Here is a 23,667-nt window from a genome sequence, read left to right as displayed (position 1 = left end):
CCTTTCCTCTTTGGGGGTAGATTGCACCCTACACTTACATAGAAAGTTTTAAAAAGATGTTATCGGCATCATCTTCAGCTTCATCCTCACCCTCATCAGTGTTATCGTCATCATCACAGACTATCAATTCATCGCCGCTTGAATCCGCCATTAGAGAACAGTCAGTGCTTGCATGTCTTGGATGGTGAAGGCCTTCCTCGTGGAAGATGTAGTTCATTTTTATAAACATCATTTTCTCCACATTTTTGGGAAGTAACCTTCTACGGCGATCACTGACTAAGTTCCCTGCTGTGCTGAACACTCGTTCAGAGTACACACTGGAGGGTGGGCAGCTTAGGTATTGCAAAGCAAGTTTGTACATGGGTTTCCAAATAGCTTGCTTTTCTTCCCAGTAAGGAAAGGGACTGTCTGACATTTCCATATCAACTACCTCTTGAAAGTAATCCTCCACCATCCTTTGCATGTTTATACTCATATTGGATGGACTTATGGGCAAAGTGACACTTTTTTTTGAAAAATCCTTCAAACCAGCCCAGATGTTAAATTGTTCTCGTCTGCCCCCTGTGTCTTCCCTGCTTCTTTTTTGGAAATTTAATTTTTTACGAGCAACAGCTTGAGAAAGTGAAGGAGGACACGTCGTCAAGCCGAGGCCCAGTTCAGCGGCCAACTTGCTGAGCAATAGCTCCTTGCAAAAGTTCACATCTCGCTCATTTACAAGTAAAGACTCAATGTAGGTTTTAAACCTTGGATCAAGCACAGTGGCCAAAACGTACTGATCCGAGTTCAAGATCTTAATAACTCGAGGATCATTGTGAAGCGAATTAAGTACTTGATCGACAAGGCCAACATACTTTGCTGAATTGCTTGCTTTCAGCTCCTCCTTCATTTTCTCAAGCTGCTTTTCCAATAGTCTAATTAAAGGAATGACTTGGCTCAAACTAGCAGAGTCTGCACTGACCTCACATGTCACAACTTCAAATGGTTTCAGCACCTTGCACAGCACTGAAAGGATTCCCCACTGTGCAAGAGTGAAATACATCCCCCCTCCTTTCCCAATGTCATGACTTGTGCAATATGCTTGGATGGCTTTGCGCTGTTCCTCCATCCTCTGAAGCATGTACAGGGTGGAATTCCACCGAGTTACCACCTCTTGCTTAAGTTGGTGGCAGGGCAAGTTAAACTGCTCTTGGAGCTGCTGTAATCTCCTACATGCTGTGGCTGAATGCCTGAAATGGCCTGAAATTTTACGGGCCACCGAAAGCATCTCCTGCACCTCACGGTTGTTTCGTAGGAAGCTCTGCACCACCAAGTTGATGGTGTGAGCAAAACAGGGAATATGTTGGAAATCACCCAGCTGTAATGCTCGCACTATATTGTTGGCGTTATCTGAAATGACATACCCTGGGGAGAGTCCGAGTGGTATAAGCCATGCATCAATCACATCTCTCAGTTTGCGTAACAAATTGTCAGCCGTATGCCTGTTAGTGAAGCCGGTGATACAAAGAGTGGCCTGCCTGTGACAAATGTTACGTAGTGGTGTACATGCTGCTGCTGTTCCTGCTGGTGAAGGTGAATGACCAACCCAGTGGGCTGTCACAGTCATATAGTCTTTGGTTTGGCCACTTCCACTTGTCCACATATCTGTGGTTAAGTGAACAGTGGGCAGAATGGCATTTTTCAGCGCAATCTCTACATTTTTACACACTTTTTGGTATAGTTGTGGAATAGCTTTACGGGAGAAATGGTGTCGCGATGGAATTCTGTAACGCGGACACAAAACCTCAATTAACTGTGAAAAACCAGCTGCGTTTATGGTGGAGATTGGACGCAGATCTAACACTAACATTGCAGCCATGGCGTCTGTGATTCGCTTGGCGACTGGGTGACTGCTGTCATATTTGCTTCCCCTCGCAAAGGATTGTTTCACAGTTAATTGCTGAAATGTAGGACTGCTCATTTTATTCACCTGCCTCTGGGATGACGATTCACCCCCAGCAGCAGCAACAGCAGCAGCAGGACTAACGCTTTCTTCAGAGGAATCAATAATAGTGCCGGAGTCATCCAGCCTTAAGTGGGATGCCGGGCTAACTCCGAGCGCTACTGAGGATATTGATGAGGATGGTGTGGTGGGTGTATTTTGTGGCCGTCGGTATGTCGGTGAGCGGAGGGTCTTAGCTGATGAGGGAGTGCTTGTATTCTTTTGGGAAGAACTTTCAGCTTTTCCCAACACTTTGCCATGAACTCTCGTTAAATGGCGTAACATAGACGAGGTTCCAAGATGGTTAAGGTCCCTCCCTCGACTGACTGTGGCTTCACATACACTACAAATGGCTATACAATTGTTGTCTGGATTTGGGTAGAAATAATTCCACACATAAGAAGTGGATTTTTTTGTTTTATGCCCAGGCATGACAATGGCCTTTTTCTTGTCACGTGCCAGAACTGCTGCCACTGGTGCAGGACTTACACAAACAACCTCATCCTCATCAACATCCTCATTAGCGCCCTCGTCGCCTACACAAATCTCCCCCTCATCCTCTTCTAATTCCAAAGTGGCATCCTCAATTTGGGTATCACCGGCTACACTCGGGCTATTAAGGCACACATCAGCAGAATGCTCACGATTAGACATCCCACTGTTGGATGGACTCTCCACAGGGATTGTTGTCATTTGTGAATCAGAGCAAATATTCTCCTGTAATGCCTCACTGGTATCTTGCAGCTCAGCTTTGACGCGTAACAGTAGTTGTGCACCAATTGTAGGCTGGGTAACTTTTTGGGATCTGCCACTAATAGCCAAAGGTGAAGGCCTCATTCTCTCTTTGCCACTGCGTGTGTAGAATGGCATGCTTGCAATTTTTTTTTTATCGTCACTTAACTTTTGCTCAGTTACACTTCGTTTTCGCTTCAATACAGTAAATTTTTTTTTGGTTTTTGTTTTTTGCACTAATTTGAAAACACTCTGTTGTTTGACATCGCCTTGGCCAGATGACGTACTGGGAACACTAACATCAGGACTGGTGACAGAACCTGGTTGCTCATTTAGATCATATGTGGACTGCTTTGAATCCATTGCGTAGATACTGCTGACAGATATGACTTTTGACAGCCAGAAATATTAATGCACAATTAGGGAGGACACCCCAAAAACACTGAGGAGTGCTAAAATTTATTGAGTAGATACTGCTGACAGATATGACTTTTGACAGCCAGAAATATTAATGCACAATTAGAGAGGACACCCCAAAAACACTGAGGAGTGCTTAAAATTATTGAGTAGATACTGCTGACAGATATGACTTTTGACAGCCAGAAATATTAATGCACAATTAGAGAGGACACCCCAAAAACACTGAGGAGTGCTTAAAATTATTGAGTAGATACTGCTGACAGATATGACTTTTGACAGCCAGAAATATTAATGCACAATTAGAGAGGACACCCCAAAAACACTGAGGAGTGCTAACATTTATTGAGTAGATACTGCTGACAGATATGACTTTTGACAGCCAGAAATATTAATGCACAATTAGGGAGGACACCCCAAAAACACAGAGGAGTGCTAAAATTTATTGAGTAGATACTGCTGACAGATATGACTTTTGACAGCCAGAAATATTAATGCACAATTAGAGAGGACACCCCAAAAACACTGAGGAGTGCTAACATTTATTGAGTAGATACTGCTGACAGATATGACTTTTGACAGCCAGAAATATTAATGCACAATTAGAGAGGACACCCCAAAAACACTGAGGAGTGCTTAAAATTATTGAGTAGATACTGCTGACAGATATGACTTTTGACAGCCAGAAATATTAATGCACAATTAGAGAGGACACCCCAAAAACACTGAGGAGTGCTTAAAATTATTGAGTAGATACTGCTGACAGATATGACTTTTGACAGCCAGAAATATTAATGCACAATTAGAGAGGACACCCCAAAAACACTGAGGAGTGCTTAAAATTATTGAGTAGATACTGCTGACAGATATGACTTTTGACAGCCAGAAATATTAATGCACAATTAGAGAGGACACCCCAAAAACACTGAGGAGTGCTTAAAATTATTGAGTAGATACTGCTGACAGATATGACTTTTGACAGCCAGAAATATTAATGCACAATTAGAGAGGACACCCCAAAAACACTGAGGAGTGCTAACATTTATTGAGTAGATACTGCTGACAGATATGACTTTTGACAGCCAGAAATATTAATGCACAATTATGGGGGACAACCCAAAAGCGCTGGGGAGTGCCAAATATGAAGAAAAAATAATAAACCTCTATCCTCCTCTCTGCACTAGCGATTTTGGTTAGAGCAATTGCAAGAACAATATTGTATTCTTTCTCTGTCCCTGCTCTAATTAGCCTATGACTACACCCTGCTCTCTCCCTCTGTCAAATGGCGATGGATTGCTGTGGAGGCGTGTATTTATAAAGTTGAAGTATCGCGAGAACCGAGTCCCGAGATCCGACGACGTCACAATGACGTTCGGCCTCGATTTGGATTCGGAATTGGCGGGAGAGTACCGAGCTGCTCAGCTCGGTACTCGGATACCCAAAGTTCGGGTGGGTTCGGTTCTCGGAGAACCGGACCCGCCCATCTCTAATTAAAATGCAATGTTTAATAAGAACCTGGTGTCAGTTTCTCATTGGAGCTTCCACATTAAGGTATCCTCTGACATTATCAGGGGGAAATGTACTAAATTGTGTTTGTTTCTTTTTAAACCGGCATATTTTCAGCGATTTTCCATCGTCATCTTATTTTGTGTATATTGCTCCACAGAATCCGTAGTGCCGTACAATCAATAAAAGATAAACAGAAATAGAATATAGACACGAGAAACAATAGAATCAATACAAATCAATCAAAGAGATAATAGAGAAAGCAACTACATTACAAAAGGCTTAACTGCTCAGAAACTGCTGTTTTTCGAAATCCCACATTAGACGTCACCATTCTGATATTTTTACATCTAAAGAATACAAATTGTTAAATGTGTCAACCTGCCAAACCACCGGTAAACCCATTGAAAAAATAGGTGGTTGTGAGAGGCAACATAGCTCAAACCGCATGCTGTTTAAACTATCTTGTCTGTCAGCATTGTAAAAAATAAAAAAATAAAAATATATATATATATTTAAATAACCTCCATCACCTTCTGTAACAGCCCATATGTGCCTCTGTCCCCCCTGCCCCATGTGTGACTCTGTCCCCCTTGCCCCATGTATGACTCTGTCCCCACTGCCCCATGTGTGACTCTGTCCCCACTGCCCCATGTGTGACTCTGTCCCCTCTGACCCAAGTGTGCCTCTGTCCCTCCTGACCCAAGTGTGCCTCTGTCCCTCCTGACCCAAGTGTGCCTCTGTCTCCCCAGCCAATATGTGCCTCTGTCCCCCCTGTCCCATGTGTGCCTCTGTCCCCCCTGCCCCATGTGTGCCTCTGTCCCCCCTGCCCCATGTGTGCATCTGCCCCCCTGCCCCATGTGTGTCTCTGTCCCTCCTGACCCAAGTGTGCCTCTGTCCCCCTGCCCATATGTGCCTCTGTCTCCCCAGCCAATATGTGCCTCTGTCCCCCCTGCCCCATGTGTGCCTCTGTCCCCCCTGCCCCATGTGTGCCTCTGTCCCCCCTGCCCCATGTGTGCATATGCCCTCCTGCCCCATGTGTGCCTCTGCTCCCCTGCCCCATGTGTGCCTCTGCTCCCCTGCCCCATGTGTGCCTCTGTCCCTCCTGACCCATGTGTGCCTCTCTCTCCCCAGCCAATATGTGCCTCTGCCCCCCACTTGCATGCCTCTGCCCCCCCTACCCCATGTGTGCCTCTGTCCCTCCTGACCCATGTGTCGCTGTGTCCCCCCTGCCCCATGTGTACCTGTGTCCTCCCTGCCCCATGCGTGCCTGTGTCCCCCCTGCGCCATGTGTCAGTGTCTCCCCTGCCCATATGTGCCTCTGTCTTCCCAGCCCATATGTGCCTCTGTCCTCCCTGCCCATATGTGCCCAAACTGTTTGTGTGTACCTGTCTTACATTGTGGCTGCCTGTTCCTTTATCTCACCCTCTTTGTGTGCATGTCTCCCTTGTCCCTCCCATCCCATTTGTTTCCCCTTTTTTCCTATGTGCCCCCACAACCCACAGTCCTATTGCACAACACCTTCTACCCCTTGTCTTCCACATCTCCTCTTTTCTCACATTTTCTTCTGCTCTCCTGAATGTGGTAGGCAGCGTTGATAGCTGCCGATCTGAAGTGACGTAAAGGAACAAAGGCAAAACTGCATCCAGCGCCACATAACTGAACCTGAAAATTGTAACCTGAGGCTGGCGGGTAAGCAAAACTTTCCTTTAATAATTCGTATGGGTTTTTTTTTAAGAGGGTCACCTCTGGGTATAATACTGCTATTGTTGGAGGAGACCCCTACAGGAGGATTTTGCACAGTGAAGCCTATTTAACACAAAATATCTGTCCTTTGCATATATATGTGTATATATATATATATATATATATATATATATATATATATATATATAATGGCACACCTGGGCTTGACGAGGTTTTAGCCCGCACACTGACAGAAAAAGGTTGCCGACCCCTGTGCTATAGTATCACTAAGGTAAGCCAGCTTTATATGCATAATCACTTAAATCCTATGAAAATATTCAAACTGAGTATGGGGGTCCTAGGACAACTATCAACTATTTGCAGCTTTGTCACATTTTAATGGTATAGTTTGGTATTAGAGTACAAATTTTCTCAGATGCCCCTAGGAAAAACATTCTACCCACTACGGGGACTGGTAAAATGTCTCTGTAATTTTATTAATGTTTAATTATATGGGGAAAATTTGGCATTCCGATTAAAATGGGAGGGTGACTTAGGAGCGTTAATGGATGAAAAATGGTCTAATGCATTAGGGTCTGCCTAAGACTCAATACTTTGTGCTACGTATCAGCAAATTCAGCTTTATATTGTTAGGATATTGGGAATATCTGGTGAGCATGAGTCGTTGAAAGTGTATGTTGACAATACCACTTCAGTTGCAGTGAGAATGATTCATTTTACACATCTCATTAAATTAAGGTGTGCCTCTCCCTTGACCTGATTGGATCTTTGAAGTTTAACAGTCCTTCCTGTTCTATGCAGCTTTGTTATTTATAGAGTTTCACTCTGGGCTCTGGCCTCCTGTACAGACCCCTCTGCGGGATTCTTCAGTTTTCTGATTGCAGCTTTAACTTTGGCTCTGTTACCCCAGCTAACGGCATACAAAGACTTCTGACTTTGTACACTGGCAGACAGTGTTTTAACTCCAACTCAGCATTCTGGCATCCTGCTTACTGTGACCTATCTCTATGAGTACAGCATTTTGAACATCACACAGCCTATTAAACATTGGTCAGTTGACTAGGAAGAAAATCTTTCTATTATTACTCCGCCTGCTGATGACACTGAGGGGCTCTGGGCTCATCTCAGTTGTACTTGGACAACTTGACTATTCTCCATTACCAGGATTGCATCTTGTGAGTACTGTGTCTACTTATGCAGATCTGTGTCTTTAATTATTCTGTGTGAAGCACTACAGACTGCCAGTGTCTCTGAAAATCACTTAGAGACAGGAGAAAATGGTCATGTACTTTCTGTCATTTATTATGGGCTTGCCCTGTAATTCAGATTTTAGTTAGTGATATTAAACTGCATACACAACATTGGAGTGTCCATGTATTTTCACTCCCCAAAAATAACTATATTTGGATTAATGCTGAAATATCTCTTAAGTAAAACATGTAGCCAATATGTGTATAATCTCTTCACCTTGGCTTGGATTGCCCCTGTGGCCCTGACTTCTGGAGTTGGGTTGATTTAGTCAGAAAAACATTGGGTGATGAGCGATTTGTATAAATTAGTAGAAATAATGAGTCAAAATGTTTTGCGCATTAGTTGGGGGGTAATGATGAATCTGGGTGTTCTGTTTATTAAATGCTTTTGATTTATTTATTGTGATCTATGTTTTTTTCACTATGCTATCAGTATAGATATATTGTATATTGATATATGTAGTGTCCTCCTGTTTGATTAATTGATATGGGTATGTGATTTCTATACATTGTTTCTAAATGTTTTTTATAAGACCAATGAACAGAAGTACTCTGTAATATTTGGCCTTGTTGTGCATTATTGGAAACATTACAATCAAATAAACATGATGAAAAAAATATATATTTTTTCATTTCGCCTAGCTAATGTATGGTAAAAGTGGATGTTTTATATGTTACATGTTTGGGCTAAACCACATGTGATTTACGGTTTTTCATATCATCACACATTGCCAGCAGTGTGGGTTTTCACCCTCCAACCACATGATGGTAAACCCTGCAATTTGGGGCTGAAAACTGATGGCGATGTGTGAAGATTTGCAAAGTGACAAAATAAACGCCCTTTAGTAACACTAAGGACTTTTCCAGCTAAAAAAAACTACACATACTAAAATCATGAATATATATATATTCAGTTTTTGCCTATTTTTCTCTATTTTCTCACTCCACTTTTTACTGAAATATAGGCACTCTAAAATTTGCTCAGGTAAATTTAAAACATGAAAACAAGAAAGCTGTTCTCTGAAGAAGAAAACTGATCTAGTTATGAAGTGTTGAAACCCTTTCTGTCATTTGTAAATGTTTGATATTTTCCTTCAGATGCCAGACATTCAACAAAACAAGCATAATAATGGAGAAAACACAACATTACTCCTTTGATAATAAAATAGCACATTATTATTCTCTTCAAAATAATTTACTGTTTATTTACAATATTACTTATTATTATAATTTTGGTGCCAACATGTTCCACAGTGCTATACAATCATTGTCCTTTGTATCAGTGGAGCTTACATTCTAATTACAGACAGATGCACACACCAGGGGAGGAAATTGAAGTACACAAACATACAGATTATACAAACAGCACTATGGCTTGAATCAAACCCAAAACTTTAGCACAAAATAAAACCCTGTTGTCCTTGTTACAAGCTCCACTAATATCTGCTCCTCGGTGCACTTTATGACTGGTATTTCTGTTGCTTACAAATGCTCAGAAAAAAATAACATTTACAGCAAAGATTTTAAGCTATTTTTATTTGCTAAGGTAAAAGGCTGTTTTGATTAATTAATACCTACTTACAACTTGTGTATGAAAGGCTAGAGTATTTGAGCCAGACTTGAACATGTACAAACCGATTTGAATTGGCTTTCACATAATCTAACTGGCTCAAACATGGCTGAACCAGCTCTAACATATTCCAACCTGCTCACCTTGTTTGAATTTAGCTGAAATCATTTAGTCTATCTAAAGTTTAAAAATTTACAGTGATTTCTTGTTAACTTTAGAGCTGTTTCAACAAACCGGATTGAGAATGACTTGTTAATTTCTTGATCATGGATGTATATGTGAATGGGCCACTGTGTAAAGCAAGCAGCCCTTATGAAGCCTATTTAGGTATCCTATGATAGCACCCTGGAGACTGTTTTATTATCCTCATTAATTTAGTTGGGCTTCCTAATTGTAAAGCAGTAAAAAAAAAATCTATTCACACTGTAAAAACTAAAGTATAATAGTAATCTGTTTTGCATAGTACTAATGTTCAAAAAATTGATATGTTGAGATATTTGATTTTCATACCTGGAAATGTAACATTTTGGGATGGAAACAGAAGTGTAGTCTGTGGATGATAGACATTCAGAGGCAAGTAAAAAAATTATTTTTAGGTGAAATTACCGAGATAACACCCTATAATTACAAAGGTCTGCTATGAAAAAGCTTTTTTAACGGATTTATGTGATACTTATAGATTATTGGCTTTTCCACAAAAATGACTCCCGATTTTGCATATCACGTTTTTCTGCAAAACGACTATTTATGAATAAGTAAATTTTTCCATATTCTTTAAAATAATAAATGCATTCTGCCTAATTTTTTATAAAACATTGTCTTAAATGAATTCAGTCGGTAGAATAGAAAGTTGCAATTCAGTTCTCGTCATAAAACTTCTCCCGGCCCAGTGCCAAATTAAGGTCCACAAGGGCCTGGAGCTGAAATTTACAAAGGGCCTAAACCCCATAGTGTCTAAAGGAACATTGCACACACACAACAACTACAACTACAAGGTGAGCTGGCAAAGGTAGAACCAAATACAACAGATGCAACACAGTTTCGCCTACCCTGGCTCATTTTAACCCCTGCCTACCACCACATACACACACACAGTACACACTACACACACACAGTACATATACATTCATAGATTTTTCAAAAAGAAGTTTAAAAGCTGTTTTATTGTACAATGGCAACACATACGCGTCAATACCATTAGCACATTCAGTCTATCTTAAAGAAACAAATTTGAAAACTGTTTTGGAACTGATTGGATATGAAAGACACAACTGGTTAATATGTGGAGATCTTAACATTTTATGTATGGTACTTGGCCAGCAACAAGCTTACACCAAATTCCTATGTTTTCTCTGTGAATGGGATAGCTGAGCTAAAAATTTACATTGGCAAAAAAACAATTGACCAGCTCGAAAAAGTTTAGAAATTGGAAAAAATAATGTCATCAAATCCAGTTTAGTAGATCCAAATAAGTTTTACTTCTACCTCTACATATAAAATTAGGACTGATGAAACAATTTGTAAAAGCACTGCCTAAAGATGGAGAAACTTTCAAATATCTTTGCACCAAATTCCCTAACATATCCGATGCTAAACTGAAGGAAGACATTTTTACAGGCCCTGACATTATAAAGTTAAAAATAGAAGAACATTTCGGGAGTGTAATGAATATTGTGGAACTTTCGGCATGGACTTCGTTCAAACAAATGATTTCAAACTTTTTAGGCCATGTCAAGGATCCAAACTACAAAGAAATTGTCAGGGAAATGCTTAACAGTTACAGAAACCTTGGCTGCAATATGAGTTTAAAGGTACATTTTTTGAGGATTTCCCGAATAATCTCGGAGACTACAGTGAAGAACAGGGTGAATGGTTCCACCAAGACGTTAAAGATGTACAAAGAAGATACCAAGGTCATTGAGTAGTCAGCGTGATGCCTGACTACTGCTGGATGATACACAGAGATGACAAAGAAAAACTTATAAGCGAAAAGCGACAAAACGAAGTTTGAAGACAAAAAAACAAGATATTAACGCTTTTTTCAATAATTATGGTTTTGTTTCTATTATTGTTTGATTTTATTGTTATTTTATTATGTAAAAACAGTGATATCATATACACTTCTTTGTATTTCCCAATAAATATGTCAAGAACAATTAAACTTCTTGTTTTTTCTTAAAAATGTATGTAACCCCCTTATAGGTAAATGTGATGTGGTCATTTTTTTATATACTATTTCTTGATGTACACAGGAGTATAATTAAGAATATAAAAGTATTATTAAAAAAGCTTTCAATAGCTTAAATTTTGCAGACCTGTGCTATTATAGGAAAACAGGAATAAGAAGGTTAAAATAATAAACAAGAATCTAGAGACTAAACAATTGTGAAGTAAAATGAGGAAAATTGTAAAGCGCTACGGAATTGGCTAGCGCTATATAAATAAATGATGATGAGGCTGAGGACGATGATTGTTATGGGAAATATGTTATTTTCTGCCATTTATGTCTGTCTCTATAATTCAATCCCATTTTAACATTAAGGGGCATATTCAATTAGCTTCTGGGATCGCGGCTATGTGCGGCCTTCCCTTCCAGATACCGCTGCACAGCAGATTTCTCTTCACACCCCATAAGGGAAATCTGTGATGTGCCGGTACCGTAATTGCACTTTATGTGCGCAGCCGTGCATAGTCGCGAACCTGGAAGCTAATTGAATATGCCCCTAAGCATGTACATGTAATACAAACATAAATCTTACCAAAGATGAATGTCAGTGGCTTACCTCAGAGAAATGATATGTACTATTAAAGAAAGAAATTCGATGTTGGGAAAGCATATATGAGCACTAAGAAACACAATTAATTTGTCAGGAACACGCTGAGTAATTTGAAGACACAAATAGGCTAACAGCAGACTGAAGTACGTCTTAGAAAGGAGATTGCTGGGCATCAGCAGATAACTGTTCTTTGCAAAGTGTTTTTCCTGCGGCTCAGTAAGTGTAATAATAGATATGATCAGAAAGTAGAAGGTGGAATAGCGCAGCAGAAATCTTAATAACTAAATTCTATTCAAAACCGGAAAGCACCCATATGTGATAATTGTTGTTCAGGCAGAGGTAAGAGTAAAAGATTGGGCAGCTAGAGAGAATTAGACACATGATAGACGACTCTTTTACAAGATTTTCTTGGATGCACGCTTAGTTGAAGGAACAAAGTTGAAAGAACGTCTCTTGGTGTTCTAAAATTAGCCTTTTTAGCAAGTAATTGTGCATATTGCCATATACATTCAAGGTGGGTGTTTACTGGCATACACATTAAATGTTTCTTAACAAAACATCTTCTTAGGAGCTGAAATACACAGAGATGTTGAGTCCTTTTAAAGGAGAAATTCACTATCAATATGGGATATGTGAGAACTTCACTGACTTCTATTCAGTATCAAAAGTCAGTCTCATAACTTCACAGACAATAAATAATAATTTCACCAGCATATAGAGTTCACACAATTAATTGCAATCACATTACATCTATTCTGTTTCTGCACATGTATAGATTTAGTAAGAGGGTATACAGTATTGCTAGAGAAGAAGAAGAAAATAGAAAACATCAAAAGAAAATGTATTTTTACTGGGAAAACTTTGTTCAGACGCTCCCAAAGCACTATATCGGGTCAATTTACTAAGCTGCGATGAGCCAAAAATATGGACAAAACAGATGTTTTCTCAGAGAATGGCCATCACAGCTCTTCTTTTAATTTTTTAAGGAGTTATTATTTTAATCTCCACTCACACCCACAAAAAATAAAATCTATAAAATTTAGTGTTACCTACCCAGTGCTGCACATCAGATTGCAGATGAGAACAGGTCATGCAGTTTCTGAATCTTCTATGTCAGACAGACTAGAGCACTAAATACAAAACTGTAAAAATAATACAATAGAGACAAAAGTAACTGTGGCCTTTTTGTTGTGGCTAATGTTCATGAAAACATAAGCAGATGCTGACGGAAATGTATCCTAGGCTGCAGGCAATGTGTTATAGTAAGTTTAATATACCTATTAACTGGGAGGTTTAATGATTAGAGAGGGAATTTCTGGGTAACTGAATTCCCTTCCCCCTCAAGTGTGCCCCTGGCTTAACTGGAAGAGAAGCTTTTACTCTTATAACCAACCCCATTAAGGTCCTCATTGAAAGTTAAGAGTAAGTAAAGCCAGAGCTCAATTAATGATCTGGAGGGACCCAGGGCACTTAAGACAGGGGAGCCCTATGATGTAATATGGTTATGCAATACTGTGTGCACTACTGTTAGGTGCATACACCTCTGCCTTCATGAGCAGTACAGTGTGAAGAAGACATACCTCCCTCCTGTCCATGCAGTCAAACCAAATCCTGACTAAGTGAGACCATCACCCAAATTTGGGACTGCCCCACCAGAATCAGAACAATTGGCTGTTCTGCTCTCTTCTACCTGTTCTTGTTACTTTCACTACTACTGCTTGTCTAGATCCTCGATGTTAGGGGCCCTATTTTTTTAAAAAAAAATGGGTACACAAAATTTAGAAAACTCCAACCAGCCCTGGTGCTAAATCAATAGCACCCACATTTAATAATTAAGCCTCCCTCCAGCCCCGATAATAAAATTATAGTATTCACATTTGTAAAAATAGATCTGTTTCCCCCCAATCAGCCCTGACATTAAATTAATAATATTCACATTTTATAATTAAACCTATTCCCCTCCCTCCAAACAGCCCCAGCAATAAATGAATAGCATTTATGTTTAATTAATATCACCATTTTCTACAACTATCCCCGGCATTAAATAATTCATATTCACATTTAATAAATAGCCCTCTTCCCCAAACTGCACATTCAATTAATAGCTCCAAACCACCTCACCTTAAATAGGCCCCAAGAATAAATTAAATACCCCCACCATCACCCCACAAATAACTGAATAGCACCCACCATTAAAAAATTAGCTCTGACCCACAGCCGACCATTAAATTAATAGCATACCTCCCACCCAAATTGCAGTAGAGACACCCCCCCTCACACGGGCAATAAATGGCATTTACATTTAATAAATATACCTATTTCTGACAACCATCACAACCATTAAATAATCCATATCCACCACTTAATTTAATAGGCTCCACTATTAAACTAAATAGCCCCACCAATAAATGAAATTAACCCACCATCTCCCCACAAATAAAATTATTTTATTAAAAATTAGCCCCCACCAACAGCCCACTATTAATTAATAGCCTGCCCTCCGCTTACTCTTATCACACAGTATATGAAGAGCCCTCCTCCCTTCCCTCACCCATTATAACAAGACCCCTCTCCTTCACTTCTGTCACACATTATATTAAGACCCCCACCTACTCTCACACATTATATTAAGACCCCCACCTACTCTCACACATTACATTAAGAGCTCACCTCCCTTCCTTCACACATTATATTAAGACTTCCCTTTCCCTCTCTCATTATTTTAAGACCCCCCTCCATTCCCTCACACATTATTGTAAGACCCCTCTTCCTTCCCTATTCCTTATCTTCTCTCACACTTACCTTGTCCTATCCATGCTGTGTTGGAGATGCAGACTCTACTGTCTGCTTCTCTTGTTGCTCTGCACACACGGGACGACACATATCATGTGGTGCGCATCCTATGTGACCAGGGAAGGGCTGGCAAATTTTAGTCTGAGGGGCAAAACTCGACTCAGCAGCATATTTGAAACATTTTAAAGAAAAAAATGCAGATGACCCAGTGACCCAGCCCAAAGTAGCCCACTATGGGACCCACCCAGGGGACAGATGGGCACCACAGACCAGCCTGCCCCCTGCATGTGACATCTGTCTTTTATGAGGATAAGCGGAGGCCACACATAGAGAAAGAGAAGGAGGGAGGGTGGGAGGTATGGATGGATCATAAGATTCATGGCAAATAAAAGAAGGTGGCTGGCGCCTCCTCTGGCGCTCAACTACCACACTGTCCTCGCCGCTGGCACTCTTTGAATGTACCTAGTCTAGGGGGCCTCTGACAGAGGGGGGCCTGGGGAACTTGTCCCCAGTGCCCACCCTTTAATTCTGTTCAGAATACAACTAGAATGCACAATTTTGCATACTGGTAAAACCATGTTGCATTGCAGGGGAAAATGTGTGGACAGATTTAGAATTGGTAGGAGGGCACATCTTAGCTCAACTCTAAAACACAGTTTAAATATAACGCTGCCTTTTGTGTTACATGCAAATGTGGCCAATAATGAAACCTTGTTTTTAGATGTGGATACAACTGAAGGGGAATGAGTGTGCTCTAACTGCAATCAGCTAGGAATGCCCCACTCCCAAACTCAGATATTCTCCTCAGAAGATGCAAAGTTCTGTATACACCCAGACACTCTGAAGTGCAGATCTGTCAAGTTCCCATAAAAAGGGGAGCAAAGAGAGGCATCTGACAAATAGCATTTTTACTGTGTATATCCATTGCAAATGTCTTTTCACCAGAATTATTCCTGGACATTGAATTTCATACATTGTGATGCTTCTCATTATTTTATAAAACATATGTTTTTACTAAAATAGAAGTTTAGTAGTTGTCATATGATTAACATTAACCAACATTTGTATAGAATGTTAAATTAGGTGCATACCTAATATTGAGAGAAATGTCAATTTCAAGTATCTAGAATTTCATTAAATAGCCGCTGGTAAATCAGTTGGTGAAAGTTGCAATGAAAAAAAATGTTAATTTAGAAATAACATTGGATTTTAAATTTAATTTAGCAAAAAAAATGCTGTTTCAAAAAATAGTTTGGACCAAAAATGACAGTTAAACATTTTTGAACAATATACATTAAATATGAATATACCTTTAGATCTGTGAATATTTTAACCAATAATAGGATTAATAATAGTTTTGCGAAACTAATGGAAATGTTAACATTTCTTTTAATACCCTAATTATAGAGATAATTGATCTTATTTTGTGACTTTTTAGCAATATATGGACAGGAAGATAGACACATACCACCCAACACTTAAAAGAGAAAAACTGAGACAAAATAAGCCCCATGTGATTTGACCAAACCTTGTCCTGTCTAACCATATCCACATTTGCTTGAGGCCACATCCTTTTTCCAATAATCCTCATTAGTAACATTTCAACAACCGATAATAATGAAACAAAAACTGTTATTAGAGCAGGTGGATTCCTGCAGTCTTTACCATTACAACTTAGGGCCTGATTCATTAAGGCACGAAAAATTATCGTATTGTGCGTTTTTTGGTTGTTGTTTTTTTAAAAAACGCACGTAATTTGGGCATACGCACATCCATATTCAACTAGAAGCTGATCTAAATAAATGTTTAATAAGGATCTAGGTACACTCTTCTGTGACAGACACAACACACTGCAAGATACGTTCAATACATATGTGGAATATAAAGTCCCAGCAGAATGCACAGAAGGAAAAAAACGTATTCAGTTATTGTCATTTGTTAATAATCTAGGGCCTGATTCATTAAGGATCTTAACTTAAGAAACTTCTTATTTCAGTCTCCTGGACAAAACCATGTTACAATGCAAGGGGTGCAAAATAGTATTCTGTTTTGCACATAAGTTAAATACTGACTGTTTTTTCATGTAGCACACAAATATCAACTTTATGGGGGGTATTCAATTGACGGCGTGATCGCCGAAAATCGAGTGCTCGAAAAATATTACCAGCGAGTAAATTACCGTATTAACGGTTTTTACGCGCGGATTACCGTATTAACGGTAATATTTTTCTAGCGCTCGTTTTTCGGCGATCACGCCGTCAATTGAATACCCCCCTAAATGTCAGTGTACAAATAAGCTATAAAGTATTTGTGTGCTACATGAAAAAACAGTCAGTATTTAACTTATGTGCAAAACAGAATACTAATTTGCACCCCTTGCATTGTAACATGGTTTTATCCAGGAGACTGAAATAAGAAGTTTCTTAAGTTAAGATCCTTAATGAATCAGGCCCATAGTCATTAATTAAATACATATATCAGGATGTTAATGTCTGCGGTACATGAAATGCATTTATATAGTTGCTCTTGATGGCAAACACATTTTCTAGCATGCATACATGTTCTTTATCACTATTACTCTCCACACCCGACCTGTAGCTGGTGCAAGTGATACAACTGAAAAACATGTACCTTAGAGATGCCCAAAGCTTGAATCAGACCAGACGCTGCTGCGTGTGCTCAAGCTTGGCACATCCTTATTGCACATTTACTACATGCTTATGGCCCCTCTCACTCCACCCCATCCCCGTTCCAACGATGAAATCATAGACTGTCAGTACTTTGCGCTCAAAGATGAATTGCATACACTTGCATTATTTGGTGTGTAGTCCTCTTCTGAGAACACACATAGCAATTTAATGCAAAACATTGCATGTATCCGCATTTTCGTTCCTTAAAGAATCAGGCCCATCATATATATTTAAATAAAATATATATAAATGAATGTACAAATCCATGTTTAAAACCATACATAAAAAAGCCATATAGCTTCAGGCTGTGATAACTTAGTGTTCCCAATAAGACTGGATATACTGCAGTGATTGCTATTTTACCCTGTGTCTAGAAATTGAGTTCCTCCTATTTTAATATGGGAATTTAATGTTCATGAAAAGAATGAATACATTCCTTTTTATCCCAGTGATTGTCTTATGTGTTTGGAACTGTATCTAATTTCCTTCTTTATTCACCTAGATCAATATAACTGAATTCCTACTACTTTGAGCATATGATTATCTGTTTGCTGAGCTTAGTGATTAACAAGAGCTGATTATCTGAGCCTAGGGCTAGGTACACACTGGCCCAATGATTACACGAAAAACCTCCAATCAACCGACATCCGACCGTTTGGTCAGATATTGTGGGAGTGTGTATAGTGACACGTTGACCTAAAGTTGTCCCAAAATGCTGATCATCATTTCATTTGGTTGGTCGTACTGTTTAATAATTTCCGACCAATCACCGTCCGATCATGTAGTGTCTATGCACTCATGCTCACAATCTACATAGAGTTTACAGAGTCGGGCTCCTTTCAGCTGATACTAGCAATGATTGTGAATAAATGTAGAGACTGCTGTAGAAGCAATAATTCATTTGTTCTTTCTGATACAGAATATTTTGTTTCAGAGTCACAGAAGCTAACGTAATTCGTTAGGACATGTGGATAGCTATAACAAGGCGGTTTTAATCAGTGTGACAAAATGTGACAATGAATGAATGAATGAATATTGTGCTGTCATTCTCTGAAGATTAGAGGACCAGATGAAGAGCACAGATCTGAAGGTAAATCGTGTCAGTGTGTATGCAGGAATCGACAGACTGATCGGACCTTCAGTCGTAGGTACAATCGTTTGAGTAACACGTTGGTTGGAAAATTCTTCAGTGTGTACCTAGCCTAAGGCCTAAGGCTGGGTACACACTACAGAAAAATTCTCCAGATGTGATACCGTTAATGAATTTACGAACGACTGAAAGTACTGGTCAGCATGCCGATTCATGTGTATGAACTATACACGTTCTACAAGATTTACCCTCAGATCTGTGCCCTTCATCTGTCATAACCATCGGCTGAAAAGATTCTAAATCTGTAACCTCTATGGAGATCTGCCTGCACTGCTGGTCATGAGTGTGTACACACTTCCACATTTACCCGACATCTTTCCATTGTTGATCGTGATTCCTTGTTCGTTTATAAAATGAAATTAAACTATACGATGTGCTTTGGAAAGATAAAACATGATCATTGGAGCGCATACACTAATGCGATATCAGACCTAACGGATGTTGATCATGTGATTTGCAGGATAATCGGGTGAAAACCCTGCAGTGTGCACCCAGCCTTATTCATTGTGTATGTTGTTAAATATGGATTGATACATTATTTCATTTTTTTTTATTGAAATAAATATTATGCTGTTATAGTAAAGCAAGTTTACCTTTTGTTGATTTAAAAAAAAAAAAATGATTGTGCCATTAATAAATGGATATTGTCACCATAGGACCTGTACAATTAGTTGCATTTATTTAAGCACTGCAAAATCTTTTCCTGTTTTGAATCAGTCAAGGGAAGGAGGACAATGAAAGCTCAGACTATCATATTTCAAAATCAATTGATAAGGGTTGGCTTATAGGAGATATATATATATATATATATATATATATATATATATATATATATATATATATATATATATATATATATATATATATACACACATATTTCCCTTTTCAACTGTTCTGTACTAATCCCTTTATCGTGACCTACCAGCAATCTAACTGTAGCAATAGAAGCGTTCTTAATTGAAGAATTTTAATTAACCTAAACTATGATTGTCCTGGAAAAAAAAATCAGGAACGAGTGTATCAAAGCCTCAGCTATATGAAAACTGCACATTGGGAAACAGCCCCCCAAACTACTGTAGCAATCACTTGCAATTTTATGGAACTAATTTAACATATTTGCTTAGCACTTTAAATAAATGTCTCTTTAATATGTTACTTTTATAAGCATAAGTTCACCCTTGGAATATAACTGACAGTTTGTACTCAATTTGCAACTTTCAGAGTCCAGTTCATAAAGTCTCTCTCCATTATTGTCTTTCTGCCTATCTCCTCCCCCTGAGTTTTCCTTGTCTTATTCCCTTATTGAGGTTGCTGTGTGTATGCAGAAGGGTCATAAAATAGACAGTGGGGGGAAAAGCAGAAATTAAAGGTAGCTGGACGTACAGAGGAAGCTGGAGAGGGAGGGAAGCAGCTTGTTGTGTGAGCTGTAAGCACTGCAGTCAGAAATATTGTATAATACATCCACTGAACGATCTGCCTTCAGTGCAGGGCAGGGAGCCTTCGTTCTATCCAGTAACTACATCCTCACAGTAGATATGCTACCTGAATTCCTCATTTATCTATCCTGGATTATTGGAATGAACTGTAAGTAAATATAGTGTGACTTTCTATTATCATTTGTTTGAATGCAATGTTGTGTTTTGTTAAAATCCCTGCTCTGGAGATAAGGCTGAATTTGTGCTTTAAAGATATAATTAATAATGTCAATGAACTTGAAATATTCTTCTTTAAACCAATAACACCAGTTTTCTTTAGCATAGGGAATTTTGTAACAGTGCTTTGGAATGTGTATGCCCACATCCACCTGTGACAGAGAAAGCAACATTGCTTCTAATTCTATAGACAGATTGTGAATAGATTGGAGGATAGTTGATATACATGTTTCTTTATCTTTATCAATGTTTCTAGATTATTATGCAGTATTTACTTCTTACTAGTGTTATATATGTACTGCATGTGTGATATGCATTTGCTGTTATTACTCAATGTGCAAATCTAAAATAGATAAACTCATTTTAGAACTAGTCATTACTATTTGAAGGGATTAGCGTTGAATCTCTTTTACTATCTAAAAAGAAGGAGTATTTCTTGCTAATAGGATTTTTTATTGCATTTTATCTTTGGGCATTTGTGGTGTCCAGAGCTACAGGTTATTTGTTTGTCTTTTATCAGCAGTAATCCATCACTATTTCAAGAGATTGCTTTACTATATAAAGTAAGCTATGTGTGAAAGCATGAAAAGTCAATTGTTCAGCTAAAATATAGGTTTCATTTGACTTCCAGGTAAAAGCGATATTTAGCTGACTTTAAAGACACCTGGAGCTTAAACTAGTAAAAATAACTCAGCAGATGTACGTAAAAACATAAAAATGACTAATACCATAGCAAATCTATGTGGATGCGGCAAAATTATTCAATTAAGTAGTAAAATGGTCAGCAGTAAGAGCTGTAACCTGGGTTTATAATGAGTACCTGTAGTAAAGAGAGAGTAGTCATCTACAGTGAGTATGGTTTAGCGTTAACATTCCCACTTAGACCACTACATGGTGTAAATGTCCATATTGGCACATACCTGCTCATTACCATTTATACTAACTTCACCACCCTCATACCAGTTACTTTTAACATCGGTGAGCCCTTTACAGCTCACAAGAGGTACCTTGTTATTGCCTTAACACTGGTATTGTACAGTAACATGTCAAGAAATAAAAGTGCAACACAATAATTCTGAATGTTTGTAATGTTTCTGCTACTTGCATGTTGCGTGAAGAGTTTCTTTCTTTTTACCATTTGGAGTGGGATATATGATCTTTCAAAGTAGGAATCAGTTTATTACTTATGCAAGGTTTATATACTTAGAGCTAATCTTAAATATAGTTTTTAAAATGGAACGCCATTCAAAATTTTATTTCCTCCCCCCTAAGCCTAGTTCTAGTGGCTTTCCAAATAAAAAATCAGCAGTTAACGTTGTCAGTAAGGATGTATATCTTCCAGACATGGAACTCCCATGGTCCTTCTAGCTAAGAAAACGTTTCAAATGGATTTTCCCTTTAAAACTGGGGAAAGGGTAGATAGTGAACTAGGGCTTGGGATAATGTCTTGGGTGGAGTTCACATCTAAACTAAGCAAGAGAATTAGCATAGATTGAAATTCAAGTTTTGTATTGTAAAAGATAACAGTTTGTGAAAGAAGAGTAAGGGTCTCTTGTTTGTTTCCTGATCATACTCATGGCTGAATGGGATTATCATCATCATCATTTATTTATATAGCGCCACAAATTCCGCAGCGCTGTATAGAGAACTCATTCGCATCGTTCCCTGCCCCATTGGAGCTTACAGTCTAAATTCCCTAATATACATGCATACACACTCAGACAGAGACTAGGGTAAATTTTGATAGCAGTCAATTAACCTACTAGTATGTTTTTGGATTGTGGGAGGAAACCGGAGCACCCGGAGGAAACCCACGCAAACACTGGAACAACATACAAACTCCACACAGATAAGGCCATGGTCTGGAATCAAACTCATGACCCCAGTGCTGTGAGGCAGAAGTACTAACACCTAGGCCACCGTGCTGCCATTCTCATTAATGCATGCTACATTATTATAGTTAGAATTTGAAAAGTTCTTCACAAAGGTTTATACATTTTAAAAGTAATACAAAACACTTGATTGAAATAGTAAAGACAACTTGGAAATAAAAAAAATGCTTTAAAAAATGCATTAAAACCATCTACAGATGAACCCTAATATGTGGGTTATTTTTATGCAAGTGGTTCCTGAGATGATGCCCCTTTGGTCAATTTATTAAAATGACCCTGGAACCCAATAGTTTCTCACTCCTGTCAGTCTCCAAATGATTTGGCCCTAAATATATCTTACCTCTGGAAAATATCAGTTAGACATATTCTTGTGCCCTGAAATATTTTCCCTCACACGTACAGAACTCCCTCAGCTGCATCAAAATGTTTTCATAGAGTCTCCATTTAATTGCTTTTTCCTCTTGAAGTCAGCTCACATAGCAATGAGAGACTTGGTGATAGAAAAGTGTTGTGGTCTTTTTGCAGTGAGACGGGGTGACAACAGATAATCGACTACTTATAATATATTAAGGGAGAACAAAGACAAAACAAACATGATAATCCTGAAATCTTCTTTATAATGTTAGTGGTCTTTTTAAAATTCACACACAGCTGTTCATCTCCTGTCTGTTGCCGTTCTGTGCTCTTTGTTGGCAGACATTACACTTTCAGTCAAAGCCAGGTCCAGGGGTAGGTAGAAGTTCCTACACTGAAAACAATATCAGCAGAAGAGTCTGCACCTAAGCACCATCACTGAGGCATATCCCCTGCTTTTCCTTGGCATCTTAAAATCATAGGGGTATCAGAATGATAGAAACAGTAACTTTTATGTGCTACAGAAATTTAGCTATGTGTATGTCGAGACCTAAAGGGATTTATGCAATTTGTTACTTTTGTCTTAAGTGTAAAAACACCTTGTTGCACCATTGCTTTCAATTACTCTACAGTGTCTAGTTTACAAGATTGCTGAAACCTAACAGCAATCTTAAAACTGTCCAGGACATCTCGAAACCTCACAGGATGAGTGGAAATGGTGGCTGGGAGGACCTTTGTTACTGAAAAAAAACTCCCTGCTCTGGCTTTCCGCACATTTATGTTACTGTACAGCATGTCTAAAATGTGCATTACAGAGTGAAAGAAATCTTCCATGTATAAAGTAGGAAGTATCTTATTGTCCTCACGTAAGCTAAACAAGGCATTTCAATATGTGCTTCAAAAGTTTTTTTCTCAAACAATAATAGATTTAACAGTTTGAGGATTAAACTCTACAATAAAAGATGTAAACAAGCACTAGCTGTCCCATTCAAGGCACATGGAAGCATTTATGTCTAGATAGCATGCCCAGTTATGACTAGGGAATGCATATTATTCCCATAACGTGCACATTGAAGAAGACTAGTATAATATACATTTAATCTTTATTGGAAACAAAGCTTGATGGACATGAGCAATATAATACCTCAAAACATATTAGGTCAAAGTAATACAATTCCCTTGGGCAGTTTAACTTTGTA

At 38.8% G+C, this 23,667-nt stretch overlaps 1 protein-coding gene across 1 annotated transcript in view; it reads left to right on the top strand.

Annotated features, from left to right (window-relative positions):
- The first annotated feature begins 19,882 nt into the window (after positions 1–19,882).
- RXFP1 (relaxin family peptide receptor 1) overlaps positions 19,883–23,667 on the top strand; it is a 261,940-nt gene continuing 258,155 nt past the window's right edge. The window contains exon 1 of the mRNA XM_075198196.1: positions 19,883–20,154. Coding sequence (XP_075054297.1) covers positions 20,106–20,154 — 49 coding nt within the window. The 5' untranslated portion in view covers positions 19,883–20,105. The remainder of the gene's footprint in view (positions 20,155–23,667) is intronic.

Source organism: Mixophyes fleayi, chromosome 1 (genome assembly GCF_038048845.1).
Source record: "Mixophyes fleayi isolate aMixFle1 chromosome 1, aMixFle1.hap1, whole genome shotgun sequence".
NCBI classification, from domain to species: domain Eukaryota; kingdom Metazoa; phylum Chordata; class Amphibia; order Anura; family Limnodynastidae; genus Mixophyes; species Mixophyes fleayi.
The sequence above is the reverse complement of the archived record's forward strand: the minus strand, read 5'-3'. Positions and strand labels throughout refer to the sequence as shown.